General features: G+C 36.6%; 5 protein-coding genes and 1 long non-coding RNA gene across 17 annotated transcripts in view; 4 read left to right on the top strand and 2 right to left on the bottom strand.

Moving 5' to 3' along the window:
- Positions 1 to 2,627, top strand: part of stxbp5l (syntaxin binding protein 5L) — a 116,582-nt gene extending 113,955 nt beyond the window's left edge. For all 12 annotated transcript variants that reach the window (XM_056754552.1, XM_056754546.1, XM_056754551.1 and 9 more), the window contains one exon: positions 45 to 2,627. In XM_056754552.1, coding sequence (XP_056610530.1) covers positions 45 to 86 — 42 coding nt within the window. In that variant the 3' untranslated portion in view covers positions 87 to 2,627. The remainder of the gene's footprint in view (positions 1 to 44) is intronic.
- A 1,195-nt stretch (positions 2,628 to 3,822) lies between these two features.
- poglut2 (protein O-glucosyltransferase 2) lies at positions 3,823 to 10,036 on the top strand. Its single transcript, XM_056755932.1, has 10 exons — positions 3,823 to 4,245; positions 4,707 to 4,912; positions 5,066 to 5,271; positions 5,421 to 5,498; positions 5,839 to 6,011; positions 6,285 to 6,522; positions 6,940 to 7,149; positions 7,748 to 7,837; positions 9,308 to 9,412; positions 9,875 to 10,036. The coding sequence occupies exons 1-10, from the start codon at positions 4,073 to 4,075 to the stop codon at positions 9,890 to 9,892; spliced, it is 1,497 nt and encodes a 498-aa protein (XP_056611910.1). The 5' UTR covers positions 3,823 to 4,072; the 3' UTR covers positions 9,893 to 10,036.
- Positions 10,037 to 10,217: 181 nt separating this feature from the next.
- On the top strand, positions 10,218 to 14,835 carry tex30 (testis expressed 30). Its single transcript, XM_056755033.1, has 5 exons — positions 10,218 to 10,281; positions 10,504 to 10,740; positions 10,855 to 10,906; positions 14,132 to 14,343; positions 14,565 to 14,835. Exons 1-5 carry the CDS (start codon positions 10,267 to 10,269, stop codon positions 14,727 to 14,729), a joined length of 681 nt encoding a protein of 226 aa, XP_056611011.1. The 5' UTR covers positions 10,218 to 10,266; the 3' UTR covers positions 14,730 to 14,835.
- Positions 11,185 to 13,167, bottom strand: LOC130427121 (uncharacterized). The gene is made up of 3 exons (XR_008907285.1): positions 12,915 to 13,167; positions 12,270 to 12,363; positions 11,185 to 11,935 (listed from the first exon to the last, which is right to left on the bottom strand). It is a non-coding gene; the product is annotated as an uncharacterized LOC130427121 (long non-coding RNA).
- Positions 14,836 to 16,092: 1,257 nt separating the features above from the next.
- nepro (nucleolus and neural progenitor protein) lies at positions 16,093 to 20,004 on the top strand. The gene is made up of 9 exons (XM_056755066.1): positions 16,093 to 16,211; positions 16,430 to 16,584; positions 16,688 to 16,776; positions 16,857 to 16,985; positions 18,055 to 18,132; positions 18,271 to 18,638; positions 18,744 to 18,808; positions 18,911 to 19,140; positions 19,475 to 20,004. Exons 1-9 carry the CDS (start codon positions 16,127 to 16,129, stop codon positions 19,863 to 19,865), a joined length of 1,590 nt encoding a protein of 529 aa, XP_056611044.1. The 5' UTR covers positions 16,093 to 16,126; the 3' UTR covers positions 19,866 to 20,004.
- A 2,477-nt stretch (positions 20,005 to 22,481) lies between these two features.
- LOC130427605 (toll-like receptor 13) lies at positions 22,482 to 26,262 on the bottom strand. Its single transcript, XM_056755150.1, has 3 exons — positions 26,140 to 26,262; positions 25,992 to 26,093; positions 22,482 to 25,403 (listed from the first exon to the last, which is right to left on the bottom strand). The coding sequence occupies exons 1-3, from the start codon at positions 26,260 to 26,262 to the stop codon at positions 22,563 to 22,565; spliced, it is 3,066 nt and encodes a 1,021-aa protein (XP_056611128.1). The 3' UTR covers positions 22,482 to 22,562.
- Positions 26,263 to 26,758: the final 496 nt, after the last annotated feature.

Raw genomic sequence — 26,758 nt, 5'->3', positions numbered from 1 at the left:
AACATATGTTGCTAATTTTGTTCTTTTCTCAATGTTGCCCACAGCTAATGTTGAAATGCAAAGACAAGAAGTGGTATCAGTTTTAGAGGGTCCTTGGTGAGGGGGCTCTTTGCTTTCATGCCACAAGAAGATGCTACTCTGGTACTTGGACTTCACTCTTTAAAAGAGACAGAGACCGCTAAAGGATGGACAAAGAAGGACATGCAAAGTGGTCAGAGTCTGTTCTGTCTGTGTACAGAATTGTCTTAAAGTGATTGGTTAAAGAGACTAAGGCCAGACTTTGGTGGACATGTACCATTAGCATTTACAAGTAAGAGGGGTTCAATGCTCCTACGCTGTAAATCAAACATCTTCACTTATGTACAGGGGTTGATCGGGGTCTCCTCACAGGAAGCAAAATTGGTTCACACTGTGTATATAGTTCGAAAGCTACAAAATCAACAAGAGTGCATGAAACAAAATGGATGACCTATAAAAACATAAAACTGCCATATTAAAAAGCAGCATGTTACTTTAAAACAACGGGAAATAGACAACTTTTATTTAATAACCTAAGCCGATAATAAAAATGATGACGAAAAACTTTATATTTTTTGAAATAGCAAACAAATATATATAAACAATGGATTATATAAACAAATGTATACCTGCATCGCTATAAGGCCAAAATATTTAGTTTTTTTAATGACCTCATCCTATTTCTTTTTAGCAGTGTATATTTTCTGAATATTTACCACTTGTCACATATGAGATCAATTTATTCACCATCATATTCCAAGTAATCATCAAGATACAACTATTCACAGTTAGTACGGAGAGCGCAGGCCAACGGTGACGTATTTGGCCAGACCCACTGATGTTCAGTCACAAACATAACAACGCAACATTTTCCCGTTTCTTTGCTGCTAGCTCTCAAAAAGCACCACAACCAACTTTTTATTCAGTCTCAAGAAGTAACTTCATCCTCCCCTAGAAACGTATGACGTGAAATGATTTTAGAAGTGTGAGCAGTAAAATGTATTTGGCGCCATGTGACGAATGTGTGCAAGTGGGGTCTTCTTCGAGCTTGTTTCTCTTCATTAAGCATATGTAATACTTAATGTGCCATATTCTAGATGGGTGAAGTATTTTAAACTGTAAACTAGCGATGAATTAACTCTCGTCTGTGGTCGATATTCTGGGCTCTTACTTGTAGATACGACAAGCCAGCCAAACTCAGACAGAGGGGTTGGCTTTTTAAGTGTGTCTGTAAAAGTACAAAATTATTTCGTTTTTTATTTGTCATGATGTTTGTTTTTCTTAAAAGGAACAATTTCAGCTGGCCTGTTATTTCGTTTTAATTCTAGTCTCTTTGTTTGCCTTGGGGCACATGTAACAAAGATTGTGCGTTGTTTTGTACCTCGCTGAGAACGACAAGTAAATGACCTCTGTTTTATTCTGCCAAAGTTTGAATTGCATTTGTGAAGAGATTTCCTTCACATTCCAGTACAAGGGACAACTTTTTGTTTCTTCTTTTTTCTCAATATAATGTTTTATACTTTACTACTGTATTGTCAGACGATTGTTTACTAGTGTCTTCTGGTTGTTGTTTGACTGTGGAAATGGTGTTTTAGAACGATCAGTGGGCGCTACTGATGAATCTTCATATTTTTAAAATATGTGTCTGGAAAGAGCCGAGTGAGTCAGCCTGCAGTTTGTGCCAGGCCTCATGTGAATTTGTGTTAAATGTTTGCTCAATCTTCCGGAATCGTTTTTGAGACTCATGTTGTGTTTCTATGATTTGCCCTTAACAACCTCTGACCTTCTAGTGCTTAACTGTAACAAACTCAGCATTTCTTCCATAGTCCATGCCTCTGCCCATTTGGCTTTGTATATACAAGCTGCTACACTGTAACGTAAATGTTGTGCATTGAAATACACAAACTCAAGGCTCACGCAGACACACATCCTCAGCCATTAGTCGAACCTGTGCTATTACGCAATATTTGTTTTGTTCACGCTGTTAAGTTTAAAATAATAGCGCATTACTACGAGACAGGGAGATAGATGTTACAAAGAAGGAATTGCATGTGTGGATAATGTGAAATTGGACACAAGACACTAAAGTCACTATCACGGTCAGCCAATCAGAAGCCACAGGCATGTAGAGATGGTCTGCTGAAGAAACCTGTGGGTTTTAGTTCATGTTCATCATTATATTTGTTTTCACAGGTGATCCAATGATTACTCTTCAGTGTCAAAATTAGAATAAAAAAACGAGTCTCGCAGACAGGGTGTTTTGTTTGTATGTTCTCAGTTTTTATATGAAAATGTACAGTTCGGCTTGGGGGACAGTGACACGGTCATTGGACTAAATTATTGAAAAAGGTCATTTGGATATTCCTCTGTGAAAGTTGTACCTGTTTAAAGATGGTACTGTGTCTGATATTCTGACTGAAGTTCTGTAGGTCTAACTGTAGTTTCCTCCACCCCCTCTGATTCCTTCAGAGAAGGCAGCATTGTCGGTCTTGTTTCAATGGATAATGCCAACTTTCGTTCTTACTCGATATTATAGTAGTGTTATAGAGGTTGAAAATAAAATGGAAAAATATGTTGATTCAAATCAAATTGAAATAAACAATGATTGATGTACACAACACTATCAGACTTGTTCGTTTCTGTCACATGATGGACTGGTAAGAGTCAAAGGAGATTCATTCAGTGGCATCAAGGTTTTCATTTTTGGTTCATTTTAAAGTTTATTAAAGAATGTATCAGGGACTATATGCAAATATATGCCCAAATATATTGCAAATATGACATCGGCAGCTCACCACGTACTACAGCATAATACTATACTGTATATCTATTTTTATTTTGTGTTAAAACTTGTGTCAAATAGATGCAAAACCCTCTATATCTGATAACTTTTCATTGAAATAAGCATTTTCTTCTACATTTACTTTCAGTAATACTGGATAATTCAGAGCGGTCAGAGTTCCGTATTTAGCAGGTTTTTAAGCTTAATTATTTGAGGAACATACTATGTGTGGAAAGCATTCACTCAACATCATCTCATTTTTTACGGAGGTGCTTTTAGAGGGTTGCATCTGAACTCAGAAAGAGCTTTATCAGAATCAGAAAGAGCTTTATTGCCAAGTATGTTTGCACATACAGGGAATTTGTTTTGGACACAGAATCATCAACAACACACAGAGACTATCAAACAATAGAAAACAGTTACACAGATGATTTAAATAAGGGCCTATGGGTATAAAAATTAAGAAATGCAATACAATAAACATAAGAGTAAAGCTATAGAGAGTTAAGTTATGTGTGTAAGTAAATATGTACAAGTAAAATATAAGAATAGACTATTGTAGTAAAAGGTATGCGTTATATACAGCAAGATGAAATATAATTTACAGAAAACGTTGTAGAAACGTACTTTTTTGTTCTTGAAATCGCATTTGCTTTGTCTTAAGGTAGTAAAACTCCCTGAATGATATTAATTGTAAAGAACATAGACTGCCATGATAGTTTCCATTCTCCATTATGTCTCCATTTTTACAGATTTCTTTCACTGATTACGTCATCTAGATTTCCTTCGGTTGATATAATAATTGTAGTCCTGCTGTCCAGCACCTGTAGATATTGAGATAATGTAGTTGATATATTAATTTTTTTTCTGTATTTTCATTAAAATGGTAACAATTACTGTGGTTTTTAATGACGATCGATCCCACGTGACTGGTAGAGCCGCTATGCACAATGAAAACACTGGAGTGAGAAACACGCGCAGGAGTCTTTCCTCTTCCTTTTAAACATCCAACCAGCTTCCAGTAAATTACGCCATGGGTGAAAACGACCAATCATATTCAACTTCGATTTGTTACCGAGATTTTTCCAAAAGGGATCTACATACCGAAACATATGTGTGTCGGCTCGAAGAACGTAAGTAACGTCAAGGTTTTATGCGATGTTTTAGGGACTTAAGAGAGATGCCGTTCTGAAAAGTCGACAAATACACGTACCCATCCCCCGATGATTCACACCACATGCAAATCTTGATGTTTGTCCACACTCCATAAAAATGTTGCGAAAACTTTTACTGCTGTTGTTATATGGTGTTATGACGCGGAGATCAAAGGCGGTGTCAGTGCCCAGCTCGAGTCAAACTGTCATCTGGGGTCCCGGACTGGAGACCAACATTGTTGTCCCTGCCCGATTCTTCTATATCCAGACAGTAGACACCACCGGAAGAAAGTAAGTGAGATGGTCTAGCTTAATCCCGTGATGTGGGTAGTATGGTTTGGGTGGTTTAAGATCTGGGCTGGAAGCTGGAAGAGGTTGTTGGTTTAAATCCCACAAGGGATGTAATCTTGATGAATATAAGTAACCTTGAGGTCATGCACAAACTAATGGGTCTAGTACAACCACAAAACAGCTATTATAAATTATATTATTATTATAAATATTTTGTGTCTGTCGGCAACTTTGTGATAGACTTCTATGATAAACGGGTGAATTTTCAACACATGCAATTCTTTGATTTTCACTCAAGCAAATGAAGCTTCTCAGTTCTTTGGAGTCATGTTTGTTTCTTTTTTACACCCTGACACAAATCAGACTCTCCCTCTATGACTGTCATCTACCTGACAGTAGATGGATCACTGACAGTGTCTGTGTCTGTCTAATATTAGTCATCTCGCTTGCCCTATCCTCAGTTTCACATCATCACCCGGAGAGAAGACATTTAAAGTTATGATAACATCTCCAACGGACCCGTATGCCAGAATCTGGGTCCAGATTTTAGACCGGAATGATGGTTCCTTTCTGGTTCGGTATCGCATGTATGCCAGTTACACAGATCTGCACATCCAGGTTCTGCTTGAAGACAAGCAAGTGGGGAAGTCACCATATGTGCTCAGAGGTGAGGAGAATCATTTCTGGTTTCATGATTCAGAGTTCAGACCCATAGAAGAAAACTATTGTTTACACCCTCCTTTCTGTGACAACCTTCTTATTTGTCTTTTACCATCGTTGTTGTCTCGCTTGTTCTGACTCTCAATTTCTCTCCGTTCAGGTGCAGTGTATCACGAATCATGTGACTGCCCAGAGCCCAGTGGTGCATTATGGGAAGAGAACATGCACTGCCCTGCCACATTCTCTCAAATAGATATTGATTTATCAGTTTTCCCCAGTGTGGATCCAGACCGTAATGCCCATGAGATCCCTCAGCGCTTTGAGAAGAGACATAGCCTGTGCCATTATATTATCAAAAACAACCAGGTACAAACACCCAAACAACATTTCATTTGATTTCAGGGGCTGTTTTTTTATGGACACATTATTTGTGTACACATTATTAGACAAACTGAATAATGTGTTCTAGTATCAATAATAATTGTAATATCAAGTGCTTGTGTATTTACTTTAAGGTTTATATAAAAACACATGGAGAACATGTTGGATTTAGGATCTTCATGGATGCTTTTCTTCTCTCACTTACACGTAAAGTAAGTCTTTCAAAGGCTATTTAATATATTTACAGGTTTTTAGATAATAAACATGTCCTAAGTCACTTTTCTTTTATAACCTATAGATGGCGCTATAACACAGCAGTAAGGATTTTAGATTTGCGTGTGTACATCAACATCCTTAAGATCACTGCCCCATAGCAATGTAACAAAATTTGGGGGCAAGTAATGCTGAAAAAATAAGCCTGACAGTTTTTCAGGTTGTGGTGTTTGTTGTGGTAGATCAATTCCATATTATTCAATATTAAATGAATACTAAATGTGAATTTATGAATCATTTATAAGTATTATAGTTTAGTTATTTTACTTGTATCACAAGGTTAGGCTTCCAGACATTGAGTTCTTTGTGAATTTGGGGGACTGGCCTCTGGAGAAGAGACGTGCCTCTGAGAATCCCAGCCCAATTTTTTCGTGGTGTGGATCAAATGAAACGCAAGACATTGTCATGCCGACCTATGATCTCACTGAATCTGTATTGGAGACCATGGACAGGTAAAATAATGTAACCACGATGCTTGGAGCATATAAAACTAACTTTTAAACAATTAACGTGATAAATTCTGTATCTTTAACATAATTTGTAGTTATATAAACTAGTGTCTGGTCATGAAAACAGCAAGCATGCAATATGAAATGTATTTCCTGTAGTAAAATATACTAAATTATATGACAGTACAGTGCTTAATAGATTTTATTAGGTTTTGTGTGTGAGTTTATTAGTACTCACTCTTACATCAAATGTTTTGGCCATTTCTGATGTGACAGAGTGAGTCTGGACATGATGTCTGTTCAGGGACACACAGGTCCAGCATGGGAGCAGAAGATAAGTCAAGCGTTCTGGAGGGGCCGGGACAGCAGGCGAGAGCGTTTGGAGCTGGTTAAACTGGCTCGGGCTAACCCTGACGTGTTGGATGCGGCCTTCACCAATTTCTTCTTTTTCAAGCATGATGAGAGTCTTTACGGGCCCCTTGTCAAGCATGTATCCTTTTTCGACTTCTTTAAGGTGAGGGATACATAGATATCAGAGATTAAACTCCCAATTTTCAGGAAGATTTATCATGTTGATTACTTTGTTGCATTGCTAGAGAGGGATAAATCAGAGACAGTGAGCAGTTCATGAGTTTAATTCAACTGCTCATGTCATCATAACATCCTGGCCAGCTAGAAGGGAGCACAATATTTTAATTTATCACGTTAATTGTTCTCCCAAATGTATCATTTTGTTTCAAAAGAACAGAAGCCGTATACAGCTGTGATGGCATGAGGTGAAGTAAATTATAAGGCAGTTTTGGGGAGAACTATTTCTTTAAAGTATTGTTTGTTTTATTAGGTATAAAGCCTTAATGGACAAAATGACCTAATGAATCTTTAAGGGACTAACAGCTGAATGTTATTCTAAACTAGTCTTGTTTTTGAACAGTACAAGTACCAGATCAATGTGGACGGGACTGTAGCAGCGTACAGACTTCCTTATCTGCTCGCAGGGGACAGCGTGGTCTTTAAACAGGACTCCATCTATTATGAGCATTTCTACAAACAGCTCCAGCCGTGGGTGCACTACATCCCCTTTAAAGCCGACCTCAGCGATCTACTGGAGAAAATCCAGTGGGCTAAAGACCATGATGAGGAGGTACCGTACAGTCAGACATTTGACTGCACTCATGAGAAACTTATATATTAAAAGATCTGGAAACACATTGACTCTTTTACAGTTGTTATTCAGTATTTTGTAATTATGTTTGTTATATTAAAGGTCCAGTGTGTAATTTTTGGGATGATCTATTGATAAAAAATGCAGTATAATATACATAGCTATGTCATCAGAGGTGTGTAAAGAGCTTACACAATGAAATATTATGTTTTTATTACCTTAGAATGAGATATTTCTATCTACATCTTCCGTGGGTCCCCTTGCATAATTTGCCATGTTCTGTCAGCCCCCGTAGTGTTTCGAAAGGGAGGGGTGGACTGCGCGGTTGGTTACAACTCGCAACCTTGCCCCTCGATTTTACTGACTGGACATTTAAAAGATATAAAAGCGATTGGCCACTGTTGTAGCTAGATAGTCTTATCATGGTGTTTCAATGTGAGACGCAGGTAAACTAGTTCAAATCTCTGCAGTGCAGTTGTGAAAGCAGTTAAACACTTAAACATCACCTTTATGCCACCTCCCTGTCTTTCCCTTCTACCCTCTCTCTCTCTCTCGTTTCTCTCCCACACTCATCCAGGCTAAGAAAATCGCCCTGGCAGGTCAGCAGTTTGCACGAACCCATCTGATGGGTGACAGTATATTCTGTTACTATTTCAAACTCTTCCAGGTAAAATTTTATAATAATGTTTCTAGACTTCTGTATTCTGGCATTTCTGTTGTGGTGGTGGCTATACTAACAGACGAGAGGTCATTGTTTTGCTGACACTACTGATTGGTGGTAATTGTTACTTTTTCTCCGCTTGTAACTCATTTATTTCTTTTGTCAATTTCATTGTTCAAATTCTTAGTTTTTTTGGACTTATCAGTCTGTATATCTTATCATATCTTGATCTTCCATCTTCATCCAAGTTTTATGTGTTGTGCTCAAGGCCACGAAATTAAAAAGATCAGATAACACTTGTACTACTGAAAGCCACGTACACACACACACACACTGGGTTTCCATGTTTTGAGAGGACATTGCATTGACAAAATTATGTTTGTACTTTATAAACTGTGTATTCCATCTACTAACCCTCACAGAATCCTCTTATGTATTTTCCATTTTCAAATAAACACAGTTTAGTTTGAATTATAACCTATTTCCCTCATGGGGACCAAACAATTTCTCTACAAGATCAAAAATGACTGGTATGACTATTTTTATGAGGACATTTGGTCTCCACCCACACTGTAGAGTTTAGTATGACCAAACACACTTTACTTAGAATCTTTCTTGGTGTGCTGTGGATATTTGCATATGATTTCACATTAATTTTAATATTCTGTATTTGAGTTCTGTTCTGGTACCTACAAGTTAAACAAAGTTATATTTCACATTTTTCCACGAGTTTACCCCAAAATAACAATTCTCATAATTTACTTGCCCTCATCCCACGCCAGCTTTCTTTCTTCCGTTAAACGCAATACTGTAGTTTTACAAAATAATTCTCAATCATTCAAATATGCAAGAACCTAGATTTAAAATGATCAACATCTCTCTAAAGTGGAATAGAATCGGTTTGTTTTGCAATGTTTTTCAATAGAGACTCTTTCAGAGAATATATATTGAAAAGGTGTATTTCATTTTGTTTCTTTGGCAACTAAAGCATACCCCGGAGGTCATGCATCTGAAAACCTTTACCGTTTCCTATAACTACATGCTCCAAACATTAATCTTTAAACACACATTCTGATTTTAATGAACTTCTGAGCTATAAACCTTGAGATGTGGAGGTGTTGGAGGTCAAAACCATAGCAGCTACTTGAATTTTATGTGATTCTTTCTGCTGATAAGGACGCATAATACGAGTTATGCTTTCTTAACCTAGATATCTGCAGCTTATAAAAGTACAATTGAAATATGTGAGATTTGATTACTTTTCAAATGAATCTAAAGACTCGTATTGTATTTTTCTTTACATTTTTTTCTAAAGTAAATGTAAATCATAAAAGTAAATTAAGATTCTAACTAGCCATTTCATTTTTGTATGCTCCATCAAATCTTGGCATTTATTCAGTTTCTCACCCTCTCTCTCTCTGTGTGTGTGTGTGTGTGTGTGTGTGCGCGTGGGTGCGTGCGATCCTGTGTACATAGAAGTACGCTAAACTGCAGGTCACTGACCCCAAGGTTCGAGATGGCATGTCTCTGGTGGAACAACCAAAAGATGAACTTTTTCCATGCTACTGTGCAAGAAAGAAGGTGTGTGTGTGCAGGCACATCAAGACAATCATACATATAATTAAATGTTTGTTATATGTTGTATTGTATATGCATCACCCATGGTCATATCGGTTATTGTCTTTTAAGGTGATAACAATTAACTTAGGGAATCAGTGTCTTAGATCACACGTGCCATTCGAGTCTTGCCTTTTTTAAATCAATTTCTTTGTTAAAATGGCATTTGTGTGTTTTTTTTTCAAAGCATCAATTGCATTTAACTTGTTCGTATGTCACACTTGATCTTGTAAAGTTGTGCTGTATATACTGTATATTATCATTTCATGCATCTTACAATATTAAGTTCATTTAATTTTTTATGACTTGGATTTATTCAGCATATAAGTCAAATTTCTATTTCGATGGTCTTCAGTAAAACGCATAGGCAGTAATGTATTAGTTGTCAGTCACTTAAAATATTTATAACTGTTTATTTTTGTACAGGCCAAAGATGAGCTATGAGTGACCTTCCATTAGGAGCCAAATATTTGGATGGTTTACATCAGAAAGTGTTTCCAATGCACATTTTACATCAACTGTCTTAAACCTGCAATTTCTTTTGTACAATGTTTTTTCCTCTTTATGTATTAAAATGATGTTTCTACACTTTTGCCTGGCTGAATTTTATATTACCGTTTGCTTTGGATAAAGACGTCTGCTAAATGACTAAATCTAAATGTAAAAATGAATTAGGGAAGGTAACTTTAACGTTTAGACAAAGTTAGGCAAGTTCTCTCCTAAACACTAGATGGCGCAGTACAATAACAACATGATCCAGTTTCCACAAACTTAGCTGCACGTGTAAGAGTTGTTTCTACTACTCATCTTTCTTCGTGATGGAGTTTTCTGAGGTAATTCTCCATATAGACACATTAAAAACAAACAAATAGCAGTCAGCGTATAATACTTATACAATGACAAAATGATTTACTGATTATTATAAAATACTAAATGTCCAGCTACACAATATAACATAACCAAATGTCATTTTTTTAAGATTTAAATTTGAATTAAAATCTGATTTTGAATTAAAATCTTTTTTTGAAGATGTTTAATATGTTGTAATATCGCAGGAGAATGTAAGAATCCCATTCGAGCAAAAACCGCTGGACGGCGTGTTTACTCTTCCCGCTGACGTCACCGCGTTGCGTGCAGCCGTGGTGTTGACGCACGGCGCGGGGGGTGACATGCACATCTCTCATCTGGAGACCGTGGCGCGTGCTCTCGCCTGTTCAGGTGTTGTGTGCCTGCGCTTCACCTGCAAAGGACTGAATCTGGCATACAGAATCAGAGCATACAGAGCTGCTGTAGTAAGCATTTATTTTTCCATATTATAAGCGCATTGTACAGACATAAGCACACATTGTACACTAAATTAAATACATAACCTGACACCTTAATTAATTTTTATTTTTACTAAACAGGATTACTTAAAAGCTCATGAGAGCTATACACCAAATAGTATTTTTCTCGGAGGTAGGTCTTCCTGTCTCTCAGATAAACATATTTTTTAAAGGGGAACTGAAAGATCAGCAGTTGTTATTTTCCCAGTGGGCAATTGATGTTAAATAGACATCAAATTGACGTCAAACATCGGCATCAAAGAATTGGTCAAAAATGCAAATCAAATCGATGTCAAAATTTGACATCAAATTGACATCAAGTTTTGACGTTAATTTGATTAGCAATTTCTTTTACATTTTTTAACAAATTGATGTCCTATTCTAGACCAATAAATAATGAAACAACAGTACTTAATGTAAGACATGTTTTATTAAATACAATCAGCTACAATTCCAGAAATTTAAAATGTTCTTAAACCACTAATAAATATAAAATCCTCCTTGAATTACTTTTTAATTAAATATTAACATTTAAATTGATATATAAATATTAAGTGATCTGGAAAAAGCCATCACATGACAAAATTGTACATATTACAGGTTTTGATATCATATGAAAGCTCTCAAGCCCTTTCCATTTGTTAAAAACATTTACATTTACGTGTAGTTATTTAGCAGACGCTTTTATCCAAAGCGACTTACAGTGCACTTATTACAGGGACAATCCCCCTGGAGCAACGGGGAGTAAAGTGTCTTGCTCAAGGACACAGTGGTGGTGGCTACTAGGATAGAACCAGCAACCTTTTGATTTACCAGTTCAGTGGTTTAACCCACTAGACCACCCACTCCATAAAAACAATTTGTAAATTAAATAAAAACAGTTTTGGAAAGGGCTTAATAGCTTTCATATGATACTAAAACCAGTATTTTTTATTTCACCATGTGATGGGTTTTCCCAGATCATATCCCAAATGAACAAAAATAATTTTGATAAACAATTGGCTTAAGGCCTACTTATTCAGAATCTGAACACACATCAATCGCCGATTTCCCCTTTTGTCGTCCCATACCCCCACATCTATCGGGAGCAGACCGGAGATTTTTTAGCTGTATTTTTTTATTTCAGCCTCTGATAATGAAGGTTTGGACTGCTGTAGTGCACCTAAATGAAGATGAAACCACAATTAGCACACCTTTTAAGACATTAAAATATACCTAACATTTTTCAGCAACCATCACTTGTACATAGAAGTTAATGCAAGTTGCTGCTCTTAAATGTTTATTAACACTAAGATGTTCCCAGGTTTAAATAAGTATCTGTTAAATTTAGAAATGTGCACTACTTGCAAATATTTAAGAGTTGTTAAATGTTTTAAATGTGTCAGTTTACTAAGATAAGATTGTAATTTAAGCATTACATGTTTAATTTACTTAAAATGTAGCATATGTTGATAGACACTACATCCTCTAATCATACAAGAAAAGTAATGTAGTACCTATTATAACACGACATAGCCGTGTTTTCCAAAGGCCTTCTTCATTCCTGAGCCATCCATATTCATTGTTGACATCAATTTGTTTGTAAGAATTCTGAAAAAAAAGACAACCATATCAGTATTCAATGATTGTTAAGATTGTTGAACAATACAACTAAGTGACCAGAACAGCTGAGAAGTTTTCCTTTGAGCACAGTAACACAAATTGTCATTGAACCAGCTTTTGGTACCTTTAGTAGTGTGGGCTGGTCCTGCTTGACACAGTGGACCATCTACCAGGACATTTTAGAACACTTCATCAGTGTGTATCAAATTATGAATTATAATTATGGGTATGTTTCGCTTTGTCGCATAGCATCGGTAAAGAGATTCAAATGAGGGCATTTTTATTTTATCCGAATATTAATTGCAAAACTAACATTACTCACTGACATTTCTAAATCGTTAACTCAACGTTACACGCTTAATGGATCGCACATTAACATAACCTCAGAAATCTTCACGGTACTTCTGGCGGGATATTTCAACTCACCAGATTCTAATATATCGCCAAGTCATATATTTCATCAAAACACAATCTTCTAGGTTTTCAAAGTTACCCAATATATATCGTATTTTTTATTTCATGAGATGTTTATTACTCACCTGATAAAAAGCGACAACCTTCTCCAATGCTTCGACCGCATAGCAAACACTGGCCTCTACGCAAGACGTGATGACGTACGTTTCAACGGTCAACGTAGTAAATCCTCCAAATATTTTTATAAATTTTATATTTTTACGTGTATGTATAAAATAATATGTTATACTACATTTGCATCAAATTTCACACAAAAAATAAATTAATTGTTGTAGTCCATTCACTAACTTCAGCTGCTGAGAAACCCGGAAATGTGAAATAGGCCATGGCGCCGTCTAAGGTGGTATTAAGAAATACATAAGACAGATAATAAATGGGCATTAAAACTACAGAGAATGAATGGGCATTGTAGGCCCAACATTTTTCATAATAAAATTAATGATTAATTAATGATTATTAATAAAAATTAAGGAAAAATAAAAATTTATAAAAAATAATAAAAAAGTTATAAGAGTTTTTTGACTTAAATGAACATGAAGTTGTAATACTGTAAAAATGGTACATACATTATAAGGTATTACAATTTTATGAGTATTTTCAATTACAGCAATGTTTTTCTAATTTTACAGTAATATAATATCACTATAAATAACCAAAATAAGGAAACTACTTTATGTGGGGTTACAGCAAAAATGCTGCTTTTGTTTTTAATATTTTAAATTGTAATTACATCTGAATGTATTATTGGCAAATCAGTATATTTTCTTGTAAAATTTAACAATCACTGTTTCCTTTTATTTCAGCATGAGTATTTACATACTTTTAAAAAAAGTGTTTTTTACCACAGAAGTTACAGCAGTCCACTTTCATGTACAAATCCAACAACTGCTTCAAAAGATGTGACAAATAGATGCATTTTGAGGGGCCAGTTAGAAGAAAAATGCTATTTCAACTGGATTTACATTGATGTCAATATGATGTCAATACAACATCAAATGAATGCCTATAATGCAACGTTGATTTGACGTCATTTCAATGTCAAACATATTGGGCTATACTTACATTAACCAATTTCAGTATGGGATAAACCTCATATTTTCACCTCATTAAAAACCTTGAAGAATTTAATGTATGATTTGAATTTGAAATGATGTGGTGCACCATCTTGATCAAATCTTGTCTGAAATTTGACGTCAAATTGACATCGAGGTGCCCGCTGGGTTGGTATGTAGGGTCTTTATTTCTGTGAAATGTGTGAATGTGTATAATTACATGTTTCCAGGCCGTTCTATGGGTGCTCGTGCAGCCGTTGCAGTGGGTAGAGTCATGTGTGCTGAGCAAGAGGATGCAGTGCAGGGTCTTTTGTGTTTATCATTCCCACTGCATCCACCAGGAAAAACGCACACACACATTCAGAGAAGCCAAGACCTCCTTGCATTGTCCCACACTCCTGTGCTGTTTGTTTCTGGCACAGCAGACACCATGTGTGAACAGGTGAAGTTGAATGTGAAGATTTTGGCGGTCTGGGATTATAAATTTGAAATAGTGATCTCAATGTTTTTCCTGTTGAAGATTTAATATTTGTACCATTATTTTGTTCCTTGTAACTTCTCATAAACTCCCCAGGTTTGCTGGAGCACTGCATTTAAGGGCCAGTTTTATTGTTTCTTTTCTGATGACACCAAAATAAGCAGAGTATCATTTTATTTTTTCAGAAACTTCTGGAAAATGTTATAAAGTTAATGCAGTGCCCCATTGGTGTTCACTGGGTCAAGGGTGCGAGCCATGGACTTGCAGTACGTGGAAGAACTGAAGAATCAGTCTCCGAGGAAGTGAATTCACAGATCATTTCATGGATACTAGAACATAAATTACATTAATATACATTTTTATTATTTTTATGAATATCTTGCATATCTCTCCTTTATATGTAGAATCTTTTTTTACTTTTAAAATTAAATAAATCCTCATTAATTAATCAAATGACTTGCTTTTGAGTTTATTTTATGCTTCTTTTTGCTGGTTTAAAGTCGGCCCGTGTACATAACGATAGGTTTAGAGTGTTAAGTAATATCATTGCGTTAACAAAAATACAAATAATAATATCATTGCCCTTACAAAAATAATTTGTATATGAAGAGTTTGTTTACAAAATGAGATTTACATTTAGTCATTTAGCAGACGCTTTTATCCAAAGCGACTTACAGGTGGGGTAGGTAATGGAAGCAATACGGACAGCATAAGGACAACAAAAGCATAAGTGCAATCAAAAAAGAAGACTGGTCTCATATAACCTAACACAGTATACAGAACCATTCATTCATTCATATTATTTTTTTAAAGAGTAGAGAAGAAAATAGAGTTAGAACAGATCACTCAGATGTTGACGGAAGAGATGTGTTTTTAGACATTTCTTAAAGATGGCTACAGAATCTGCAGGTCTTGTAGCAGCAGGTAGATCATTCCACATAGGTGGAACAGATCCGGAGAAGGTGCGCGAGAGATAACTGGGTCAATGACAAATAAGAAAATGTCAGGTGGTGCGACCATATATTAATTTAAAATAATATACATTTAATGTATTTAGCACTGAGTATTTTTCCCCTCATATATAAGAAATTTAACATAAAATCATGCCAAAATATTTTATTAAGAATTTTATTGAGAAAATTAACATTTATTTCTCAGTTTTGTTCTCTGTTTGTATGTTCGGACGGTCGCACCACCTGACATTTTTGGTCTTTCAAACACCAAAACTCAAAAAATCTATTGAATTTCAATAAAATGAAAAGGGTTTCTTATAAAGGACATATTGTAGATCCATTTGATATATGACATGTATTTATTCAAATACTTTTTAGGAAAATAATGAATTTGGACACAAAACACGTCATTGACCCAACTACGTTTAGACTTTTTTTAAATCTTGTTTTTATTATGCATTCCAATTGAAATGAAACTGCAGATTGATTTAAGTCATAATAACTAAAAAAATACAGCTAATTTAACAAAATAAAATACAATAAAACATGATTTTTTAAATTGTTTTAAAACGGATTTATCTCATTTTGGAATCAAACTCTTCATATATTTGCTGTATTTGTGTCCACTTATTAATACATTTTATTTGATCATTATTGAGAGGAGAAAAAATAGTGAGTAAAACGCTTGAACGGAGTATAAAAGCTGTGCATGTACCTTTTAGGAACTATGACGCATTCACACGAGCTAGCGTATGATTGGTTGGTTATCACTCCTCGACAGACAGTCTGTAAACATGGCGCAGGAACCCTGGAATAAAGTTCATATTCCATTTCCAAGCGCTGTTTCTTCAAGTCGAATCGCATTTACCGATACAACAGGTATGTCTCCATATATTAAATACGACACATTTTCTGTTGTGCACATATAAGACAAAATAACAGTTCGCCTCGCTGCAGCTGATATAAAACGCATGGTTCCCACATGTGACTTTAAAGCTCGTGAAAAAATGCGCACAGCTGCGTACTCGGCCACTAAATGATCATTGGCCTTTTAAAAGTGGGAAAATATTTTGTCTTGTAATAATGTCTCTCTTAAGGTGTCCTGATTGAACGTCTGCTTGCTGACTGTAAGAGAGCGTTGACACTGTTATGCAGCGAAGTCCTGCAGACAGAAATCCGTGTGATGTATGAATTACTTTACATCTTGAACAATAGCTTCAGACAACACAAGCCTTTTCGATCCTTAAAGCAGGTGGGAACTCAGTGACTTAATTTTTGTATTCATACATTGTATAATGTTTTATACACTTTAGCTCATAATATGATATTCAAAATATTATTTGTATTATCTGCAGGTCGAACAATGCATAAACCGCTTGAAAGAGATGAAGTTACAAGGAGCGATAGAAGACCTGACCGAATTGTGTCCAAACAAACATCAGAGGTTAGGTGTGGGCTTACTGTAATATTTTTCAGTAATATAGGTTTATTATTTCGTATTTTTGAAATGATGTTTTTGTGTAGGGATGCTGGAACAGATGTTGGTGAGTGTGACGTTCCCAGTCAGCCCATGTTGGAGTGGATCTGTCTTAAACTTCTTGGTGCCTCCAGCCTGCTAGCTCGAACACTGGAACGGTGCACCAAAGCGTTCCTGTATCCTTCATTTTCATTACAGAGTCACTCTTATTTGGCCTCATATGGGTTGAAGCACAGGCATATGCACTGACTTTTAGGCCAGGTTTCACAGACAAGGCTGTTGTTGTTTGGAACATATTTTGCTAAAAAACACTCGATGGCTGTGTAAACAAATCCTTTTTGCCTCGTCAAAAACAGCTCTGCTCACAGCAACCCGCTATGGTGCATGTCTCTATAAATAATAATGAGTTACAGCGCACCCCGGCCCCCTTCCGTCCAGCGTATAAACATACATAAAGCTAAACACCAAGTGCCCAACTTTGAAGCGTATCCAGGTTGATAAAGCACTACGGCTTGAAGTGATTCGTGCAAACAAGCAGGTTTTTACTTATGGTTTCTTAGGGATTTCCACAAAAGATCAAATAAACCCACTCCTGTCTCTACTCTGGTTAGGAATTTGTGCAGTGACTATATTGCATGTTGTCCACAAACTTTAGCCATGGCGTCAAGAACACTGCCTGTTTTGTGAAAAAACAATGGGGGCAGCGCCGTGGGTGGAATTGTGTAGATTAAGGGGCGGTAATATTATAATAAGAGCCTGCGTCGTGAAATCTGAATGGCTCGAATTCTCACATGCTTGCAGAAAAGGCTTTCCCAAACTCAGTTACTGGGATCTTGTTTTTTACATTTTCTGGGTTGCTAGATGCACCAGGGACCCGATTATAGCACTAAACACAGAAAATATGTGACTTTCATCCTATGGGTCATTTAAGGCTAGTCCTGAATAAAATTCATGTGTAGCCTGTTTTACCTGAATATAACTTGCCCAGAAATATCTTAAAATAATCTGCCATTGTTTTGTCTCAAGAGGCACACCAGTAATGTATTCTTATTAGGCGTTTTTATAAAAGCGACATAAATATCTTAATTCAACTAAGGCATAATCTTGGATAAAGCTAAACTGTGAAACCGGGCTTTAGAGTTTTGTTTAAAACGTATGAAGTAACTTTCAAAAAGTTTTTCATTTTGTGTAATTTTGTTGGGATCTCAGAAACTACATTGCTCTGGTCCTTGACACCCCGTTTAGGCGGACACGACAACACCTGCACCTGGGTGAATTCATTGTCCTGAATGTGGTAATAACCAGCATGTTAAGTCGCCTCTGGTGAGTTTACTTATTTAGTGTAATATGCCAATGCTGATAATAATAATGATTTGACTTTAATAATAGAAATACCAGTCTAATGTGCCCTTCTCTCTCTCTATATATATTTTTTATTTATTTCTCTATATATAATTTTAGGGTCTTCTTCAGAGGCATTTTGAGAGCCCTCATCCCCATGTATGGACGAACCATTGAACTGCTCATGATGGTGAGGCAGTCCCAGTCCATGGGCTACCTCACAGACTTTACCCTGCCTGGGAACCTCAAAGACTTTCTGTTCCATTCACACCCTGATCTGCCAATAGAAGATGACTTTACAAAACCATCATGGGCCTCAAGATGGCATAAAAAGCACCAGTTTTCTATTCTTGGCAGGCTTTTTGAGAAGACTGAAAGGGAGGAGGACAAGGGACAAGAGGAGAGAGGGATGATCCCAGTATTAACTTCTGATCACTATGAAGGCTCTAGTATAGATCTGGGAACAGCAGTCCTACAGCAACGACCAGGTATTTGGGGCTTTTTTGGCCAGTGTGGTTTATTTTGTTAATGTTTCTCTGCTTTTATATGTAAATATGTGTGCTATACACATATATTTGCCTGAAATTCTCCAGAAATCTCATCCTATGGACTGGACATAAAAGCTATGCTTCAACAACCTTGCAAACCAATGAAACAGGTATTTGGTCCATTTCCATGACGTCAGTGATTGGTACAAAGAGTCTGAGCATTTGTTTTTCTGCTTTTATACTAACATTTCTGTCTGTGTTTTTTTTTAAAGATTATGTCTCAAGGGGCAAAATTGGATAGCTCCCGCCAAGTTGGAGTCTCTCAAAAGAGAAAGTTAGTGAACTTGCTGCGGAAGGTGTCATCCTTTAGCAACATGACAGCCCAGCTAAAGGAAGTAATACACTGGTGTAGGAGCTGTAAATTACATCAAGAGCGTAAGCGTGTGTCCTACTTACTCCTGAAGTCTTTGAGAATGGAAAGTCTGGAAGCTGATGGCATCAGGTACAGTAAAATATTCTTTATATACTGTAGCCAAATATGTGTTTGTTTGCACATATTTATCATACTTCCTTTGTACAGTGTATGCATTTTCGTCTTTATCAGTCACAAAAAAAACACTGTGCCTTTAATTGTTGGTCACAAAAAATAAGTGACCTGGTTGCCATACAATTATGAGATAATTCAACTTAAAAAATATTAGTTAACTCACTGAAATTAGTGCAAACTTGTTGTTGACTAATATTTTTAATTTTAATTAACTCTAAAAATAAGTTAAATGGTTGCCTTAAAAGTTTAAGTTTCATTTCTAATAAAGTCCTAATTCTTTGAATCCCAGGGTGGAGAAGAGATTAAAGACGTTTAAGTTAAAAGCTCAAAAGATGATGATGCTTCAGAAGAATGTTTCACTAAAATGTTCCAGTTCCTTTTCTGCTATTTGGAGAATGCGGTGGCACCGCAGAACTTCCATTAGAGCATTCATGACAAGCCACAGAACTACCAGACAATCTGCGTTTGCAAGAATGAGCTCTAAGACTGTTAAAGAATCGTTTGCTGTGTCATTAAAGAACAGGAGGAACTGCAGCACAGTGGATCAACAAGAGGTGTCTGGACGTAATGTGTCATCTACTTGTGAGGAGGACAAAATGCATTTGCAGACTGTCATGCAGAAACCAGTGAAGTTGCCCAAGAATGACATTGATGATATTTTTGCATCCATTGGATTTTAGGTTGTTAGATGTATGAAGATTTTTTTACAGACCACAGCAAATGTGAACATAAAACAAATTTTTATGTACTACATATGGTATATGTAGTATTTGAAAATAAAGGGATAGTTCAATAAAAAATTTATATTCTGTTTATTTACCCTCTTGTCATTTCAAATCTGTATGACTTCTTCTGCAGAACATAATAGAAGATATATTAAAGAATGTTGATAAATGTTGTTTTAAAAGGGGTAATATAATTCATCCATATCAGATGTTGGGTTGTGGTGCAGAGTAGATTTTATTTTCTTCAGATTCACAGCATGTAGTAAAAACATATTGAATATTGTCTAGTAGCTAAATAGAGCTTGGCAATCTACGTCATTGTGCATTCTGGGCAGTCGCTGCCATGTTTTTGGACAAACTCGGCAGTGTACGATGACATTAAATAACAAATCACTAGAGGAATAAATGACTATTTATATAAAATTTAAGAGCTGTTTGCAGTCCCTTTTTCATAAAGGAGCAATCATTTATGGACACAGAGTGATCGCAAAGATCTATATGTAGTTAGACCTAACTACGTTTCGTTACACTGTACTTGTATATGTGTAATGACAATAAAGTTGAATCTAATCTAATATCACAAATTACATTTCTAAACGTATTTTGCACATTTCCCGTGGTGTGAGCGGATGTGAATGAGATTATTCAGCACAGAGCAATAATTTGGAAATAAATCCAACAATTGTTATTAATGTCAACGAGGTTCTCTAGTTCCTTAAGTACATTAAAACCAACAAAGCTGCAGGCCCAGATGGTATACATCCATGGACGCTCAAGGTCTGTGCTGATCAACTGTGTTTAGTTCTCCATTCTATTTTCTATTTGTCTCTGTCTTCATCAAAAATACCTATGATATGGAAAACATTGTCTTTTTCCTTTCCTAATTCAAAAAAGTAATGTGGATCAAAGTTTAAATAATTTTAAGAACCTAAAGCGTTAACATGGCATGTAATGAAATGCTTCGAAAAGATCATCATACTTTAGTAGCCCGATGTCATCTTTACAATTTGCTTATAGGAGAAATATAGAGGTGGATGATGCAATACTATTTATGTTACACAATATTTATAGTCATCTGGAAACAACGGCTTGTTCGTTTAAGATTTTATTTTATTTTCTAGTGCATTTAAAACAATACAACCACATGTTTTAGCTGAAAAATGGTTGCACTGTAATTTACATAGTGGAACTATCATGTGGGTATTGGATTATCTTTTATGTTGGTCCCAGTTTATCAGGCTGGATGTCAATTTATCTAATATAAAGAACAAAACAGGTGCTCCAGAGGGAACAGTTTTATCCCCATTCTTATTTTCCCAAAATACCTTGAACTACAGGCATTAATATCTATTGTGTAGTTTACAGACATTTTCAGATGATACAGCCCTTTTAGGACTTATCAAGGTAAGGATGCAGACTATAGAAGAGAGGTTGATTTATTTAATTTATGGTGTGAAGAAAACTTTTTAAAGTTGAAAAACAAAAAAGTTTAGACGTAATAAGGAACCTATACTACCAGTGACAATTAGAGGTCAGAATATTGAGATTGTTCAATCATATAAATACATTGGTGTGTACCTGGATGGCCATCTGAATTGGAAGATGAATATTAAAGATCATTTAAAAAAGGCACAGTCGAGAATCTTACTGTAGAAGTTGGGCTCTGTAGGGATTGACAGGAATCTTCTCTGTGTGTTTTTTAATCAGGTCATTTTAGCCAGTGTGTGGTTCTTTGCAGTGCTGTGTTGGGGAGCAGTATTGCAGTGGATGATAAAAATAGGATTAATTATTTAATCAGGAGGGCTGGTTTGGTGATAGGCTTTACTCCTGATTAATTTGAGATTATAGTTGTAAAAAGAACTAGAGCAAAATATGAGTGATTGTGTTTTATGGAGATCATCCACTGCATAGTATTTTTAGTGGATTTAAACTCATTTAGTGGTAAATTGGTAATGCCTCAGTGCTCTACAGAGTGTTTTAGAAGGTCTTTTATACCCACTGCTGTTAGGTTTTTTGTATCTTGTATCGATGCCCATTGTTTGCTATGTCTTTTGTATTGTGAAATGGTGTCAAATTAATTTCCCCTCACAGGGATTAATACATTTTTCTAATCTAATCTAATAATGTAAAAGTTTTGCTGGCCATCACTGGCACATTGTATTTTCCACACAAACTTGTTTTAATCGAAGTCCATCCAAATGAGGAAGTTATTCATTTTGAGATGGTATGAGACAGATCTGCAAATAGACAAGAGCTGAAGTACATCTGCTGCATACAGATCTTATTTACACGTTCAAAAATAGTTTGGGTGTGATTATTATCAGGAAGAGAAGGTTTTGGTAGTTTCTCTATTTACCAAGGATTGTTTTATCTGTAGCCTACATTCACCCTGTACAGATGTATGACTATGACAGAATGCAGGATTATAATGTGACCCATAAGAAAGGAGTTTACCTTTTAATCAACCAAATAATATATTTATTTTATGTAAATCTTAAAAGTTAATAAACAGGCCATGCTACCCTGTTTCACTTTATAAACATAAATAAACAAAAACACATGTCTGCGGTATAGTCCTCAAATATAGAAAGTCATTTTGTAACGGTATGAAACAGTAGGCATCAAGTAATATATTTTTTTGTAAAATCTTGTCTAGTTACTTTTATCAGAGCTCAGTTTACTCCACAACCTTTCCCAGAATGCCTCGTGCATCTCAGGGTCCAGTGGCCAGTCTAGATAAGTCCTCGTTTTTACCAGTCGGGCCAACCTATGATGAGAGGATAGCAGGCGAGATGGAATATTTTCTAGGAAGACCAGGATAAGAATGTCTTTCTGTTCAACCTGGAGTCTGTAGGTGCCCAGACGCATCTCCAAAGAACACCAGCTGCTACGGATGTAGTTACGACTGACAAGACAAAGAGTTCGGCGACTTGCATAGATGCTGTCTGTGATGTTTTCCACAATGTCTTGTCCCAACTGAAAGTCCCGACCGTGCAAACAGAGACTGAGGAATGGAGGGCCACGCTGCTCCAAGTTTGGAAGAAGTTCTTCCATGACCCAGCGTTCATCTTTACTGCTGTATGAGACAAAAACATCGTACCTGTATTGCTTTTTGCCATGTTTACGTAAGGCCTCTCGGAACCATCCGCTGGCAATGTGATAGAATGGCTTTATGTATTGCCCTGCAAACTGATATGACAATACGACAAAAATAAACAAATACAAAAAAGCAGATGTTGAGGCAAAGAGTACAAATTCTAAATTGAACGAGCAGTTCTCCTGGACGTAATGAACAAAGTTGAGTAGTTCAATTTCATCATGACACTGTATTTCTTCCATGGTGGGCTCGATAATAACAATCTGCACCTGCCTGTTGTCCTTCACCCATGAGACCAACCAAGCTTCATCACAACTACAGTGAAGACGAAGTCCCAGGAGACGAAGTTTTTTTAAACTTGTAAGATGTTCAACAAAGTTTTGAAGAATGTTCACATAACTCTGGGTTGTAAACACCAGACCTGTCAGTGCCTTCAAGTCCTTTGTAAGACTTCCATCCAAAAATAAAATTCTGCAGTTTATCAGCATCAGTGTTCGTAGTTTTGTTAAATTATGAAACATTTCTTGCACATTTGGCTGTTTAGATAAATCTAAGTATTCCAGCTTTAAGGATTTTAAATGAACAAGCTCATTGATTACTGATAAATCACCAATATTGTCTGAGAACAATGATATGAATTCCAGCTCGACAACCGATTTAACATATTTCCCAATAAAGTCCTTTCCACAGAGGATATATTCAGCATCAATTTGAAGTTTAACTATAGATGTCAAGAGTGGACTGTGACAGTCCTCAACTGTCACATATTGACCTTTGATTTGGAGATCTAGACTCTGATTCAGTGTAACGTCTCCAAACTTCAACTGCATTGGTCTAATGCCTGAACTAATAAACACATTACTCAGATTATAAGGGATCCCTCCAAATATATCAGATAAATCTAGCTTGATCTGTGATATGTTTGGTGGGAAGTGTAGATCTCCCAGAAGAAGAGTCTGAAGGTTAATAAGATGTCCAAACGAATTTGACTCGATTTGAATTAAAGGATTTCCTTGAAGATCTAAAAACATCAGTTCATATAGACCACTGAATGTGTCTCGATAAATGTGAGATAACCTGTTGTGACCGAGCTTTAAATCCTTCAATTTGTCTAATCCAATGAAAGCTAAATCTTCGATGCTGGAAATATGACATGAACTTAATTTCAAACGTTTAAGATTTGTAAAACATATAAATTGGTGCGATATTATCTTACCTATCACTGAGTGTAAAAGTATATCGGAGAGCTGTTTGACTGACAGTGGAAAGGACAAACAAAGAGATTTGAAATCATTTGAACTGATCACATATTCACCTACTTCAAATCTTGAAAGGTTGCTGAAAATCTGAAAGATTGAATCTACATTTAAGGGGGTTACAGTCTCATATGAAATGTATGTCTCAAGACAAAGGTCCACAACTTCATTACAGTCTTTAGGGATAGTTGTGGCTGGCAAATGTATAGTCCTAGAAATAACAAATATATATTTAATAGAATACAGCTTTGCTGCGTAACACAACTCATCAATGTTAAGTGAACGCACACTGAAACGCAAGCTATTGATATGATCTACTCCAATCAAAGAAAGATCTCTGAGAAAATCTGATCGGAAACCAAAGCTCAGTTCCCACAAATTTCCCAGAACTTTCAAAGCCCCCTTGTCTATGTGCTTTACTGATTCCAGTTTCAAACTGATCTTTTCAATATTATAAACAGTAGGTACATGACTGTCAGATGTGTTAAAAAAAGAGCAGTTTAGCAACTGAAGCTGATTTACATTTTCACCATAGATATGTAACCACTTAAGTAGTTTTACATTTCCCAGTCGACACAGAACCTCAGAAATATCTTTTAAACAAGCGTCCTCTATGTTTAATATTTCTAAATGAGGAATTGAATCAAAAACATTTGGTGTCATAGATAACACACTGTACTGTGTAAGAAACAAGTTTTGAAGTGAAGGAAGTCCACTGAAATCAACAGATACTTCACAACAGCCTTCATGCATCATGGCTACAAAACATAATGAAGTTAGTTTTAACAACCCAGTAAAAGCTTTTGGGGAGATCTTGGAAAAACATCCATCAAGTTTGAGGTATTCCAGAGATGATAAGTGTGAAAATGAGCCAGGAGCCAAAATACCAACATAGTACGGATCCATTTCAATGCAGAGATTTCGTAAATTTGACGGAAGGTCTCGGAGGTCCTCTTTAACATCAGTAACCTGTTCGCAAAATGCCGTGCATTGGTATTGAAAAACAGATTCTCCTATATGGCTGTCCACGAAACATTTTCCTGCAAGCCGAGAAAATACACATGAAGTCTTTAGAAACAAAATGAATAGTGTGAGTATAATCATCTTCAATTGCTGAGTGATTTTCTCTCGCTTCTGTTTCTATCTTCTGTTGTCAAGAATGACTGTCACAACACTTTGAATAAGAAATGAACTTCCCTTTTTGTAGCAGAGTTTATACCAGTTGCCTTATTTGTCTTAGATATTTTACTCATGCATACCCTCTGATATAATCAGGTATACAAATAAACACTGATGATTGAAGATCCTCGCATCTGGGAAACTTTGTGACTGTGTGACGGCATAGTCGCAGGTCAAAACATCTCTCAACCATTCTGATTACAGTCTGTAACAGCTTTGCTGTGAGAAACCTGCTGAATGTGCCCTTGTTATCTATGATTCTATTGTTCGGAACGAAGACATAGAGGCACCAGCCACCATAGTCCAATGTTTACTAGGAACCAGAGCGCCGGACAACAAGTCAAATTTAAATGTGCTGGATAAGGCTAATCGTAAATTCAGTAAGATGTTATTCACGTCAGCACAAATGATGTTCAATCCGTCAATTGGAGATCACAAAAGATAATATTAAAGAGGTGTATGATCTCGCAAACAGGATGTTAGACACTGTAATTTCTGTAACTGTGAAAGTGTAAACTGTCCTTTCTACAAGAGAGACTTGAGACTGACCTCTCCTCTTCCACACTGAAAGTGTTTGTAGCCGCCATTGCCGCTCATCACGACCCAGTTGCTGGAAGGTCTCTGGAACAGCACGACCTGGTCATCAGGCTTCTAAGGGATGCGAGAAGGCGGAATTCGCCTCCCCTGCGCTCCATACCCTCTTGGGACCCTCAAGAGGCCCCCCTTTGACCCCCTCGGAGATGCTGCTCTTCCTCATTCTGCGATGAAGACCGTTCAACTGATGGCGCTCGCATCCACCTAGAGGGTAGAGGACATACATGCATTCTCCGTGTCCCCTGATTGCCTAGAATTCGGGCTCATTGATTTTCGAGCTATTCTGAGACCCCGGCCTGGCTATGTGGTCAAGGTTCCCACCACTTCCCTTCGGGACCAGGTGGTGAACTTGCAGGCCAGTGTTCACTTATCAGTGTTGTGTCAATTACGCCCACTGCGCTTTAACTTGGACCACAAGTAGAGCTTCTGGAGCTCTGATCAGCTCTTTGTCTGTTTTGGAGGTCACCAGAAGGGGAGGTCTGTCTCCAAACAGATAGTAGCGCACTGGATTGTGGATGCTGTCATGACGGCGTACCGATCCCAAGATCGCCCGTGCCCACTATCAGTCAGAGCTCACTCCACCCAGGGTATAGTGTATGATGTATCTTCATGATTGGTTCCCACCTTGGTAACCCATGACCTTCCCAGGACCGAAGGCAGAGGCTTCACTTCCTTTTCGAAAAGCTCTGGGACCCCCTACCTACCTATCCACTGGAAGATTA

This window comes from Triplophysa dalaica, chromosome 8 (genome assembly GCF_015846415.1).
Source record: "Triplophysa dalaica isolate WHDGS20190420 chromosome 8, ASM1584641v1, whole genome shotgun sequence".
Lineage (NCBI taxonomy): Eukaryota > Metazoa > Chordata > Actinopteri > Cypriniformes > Nemacheilidae > Triplophysa > Triplophysa dalaica.
The sequence above is the reverse complement of the archived record's forward strand: the minus strand, read 5'-3'. Positions and strand labels throughout refer to the sequence as shown.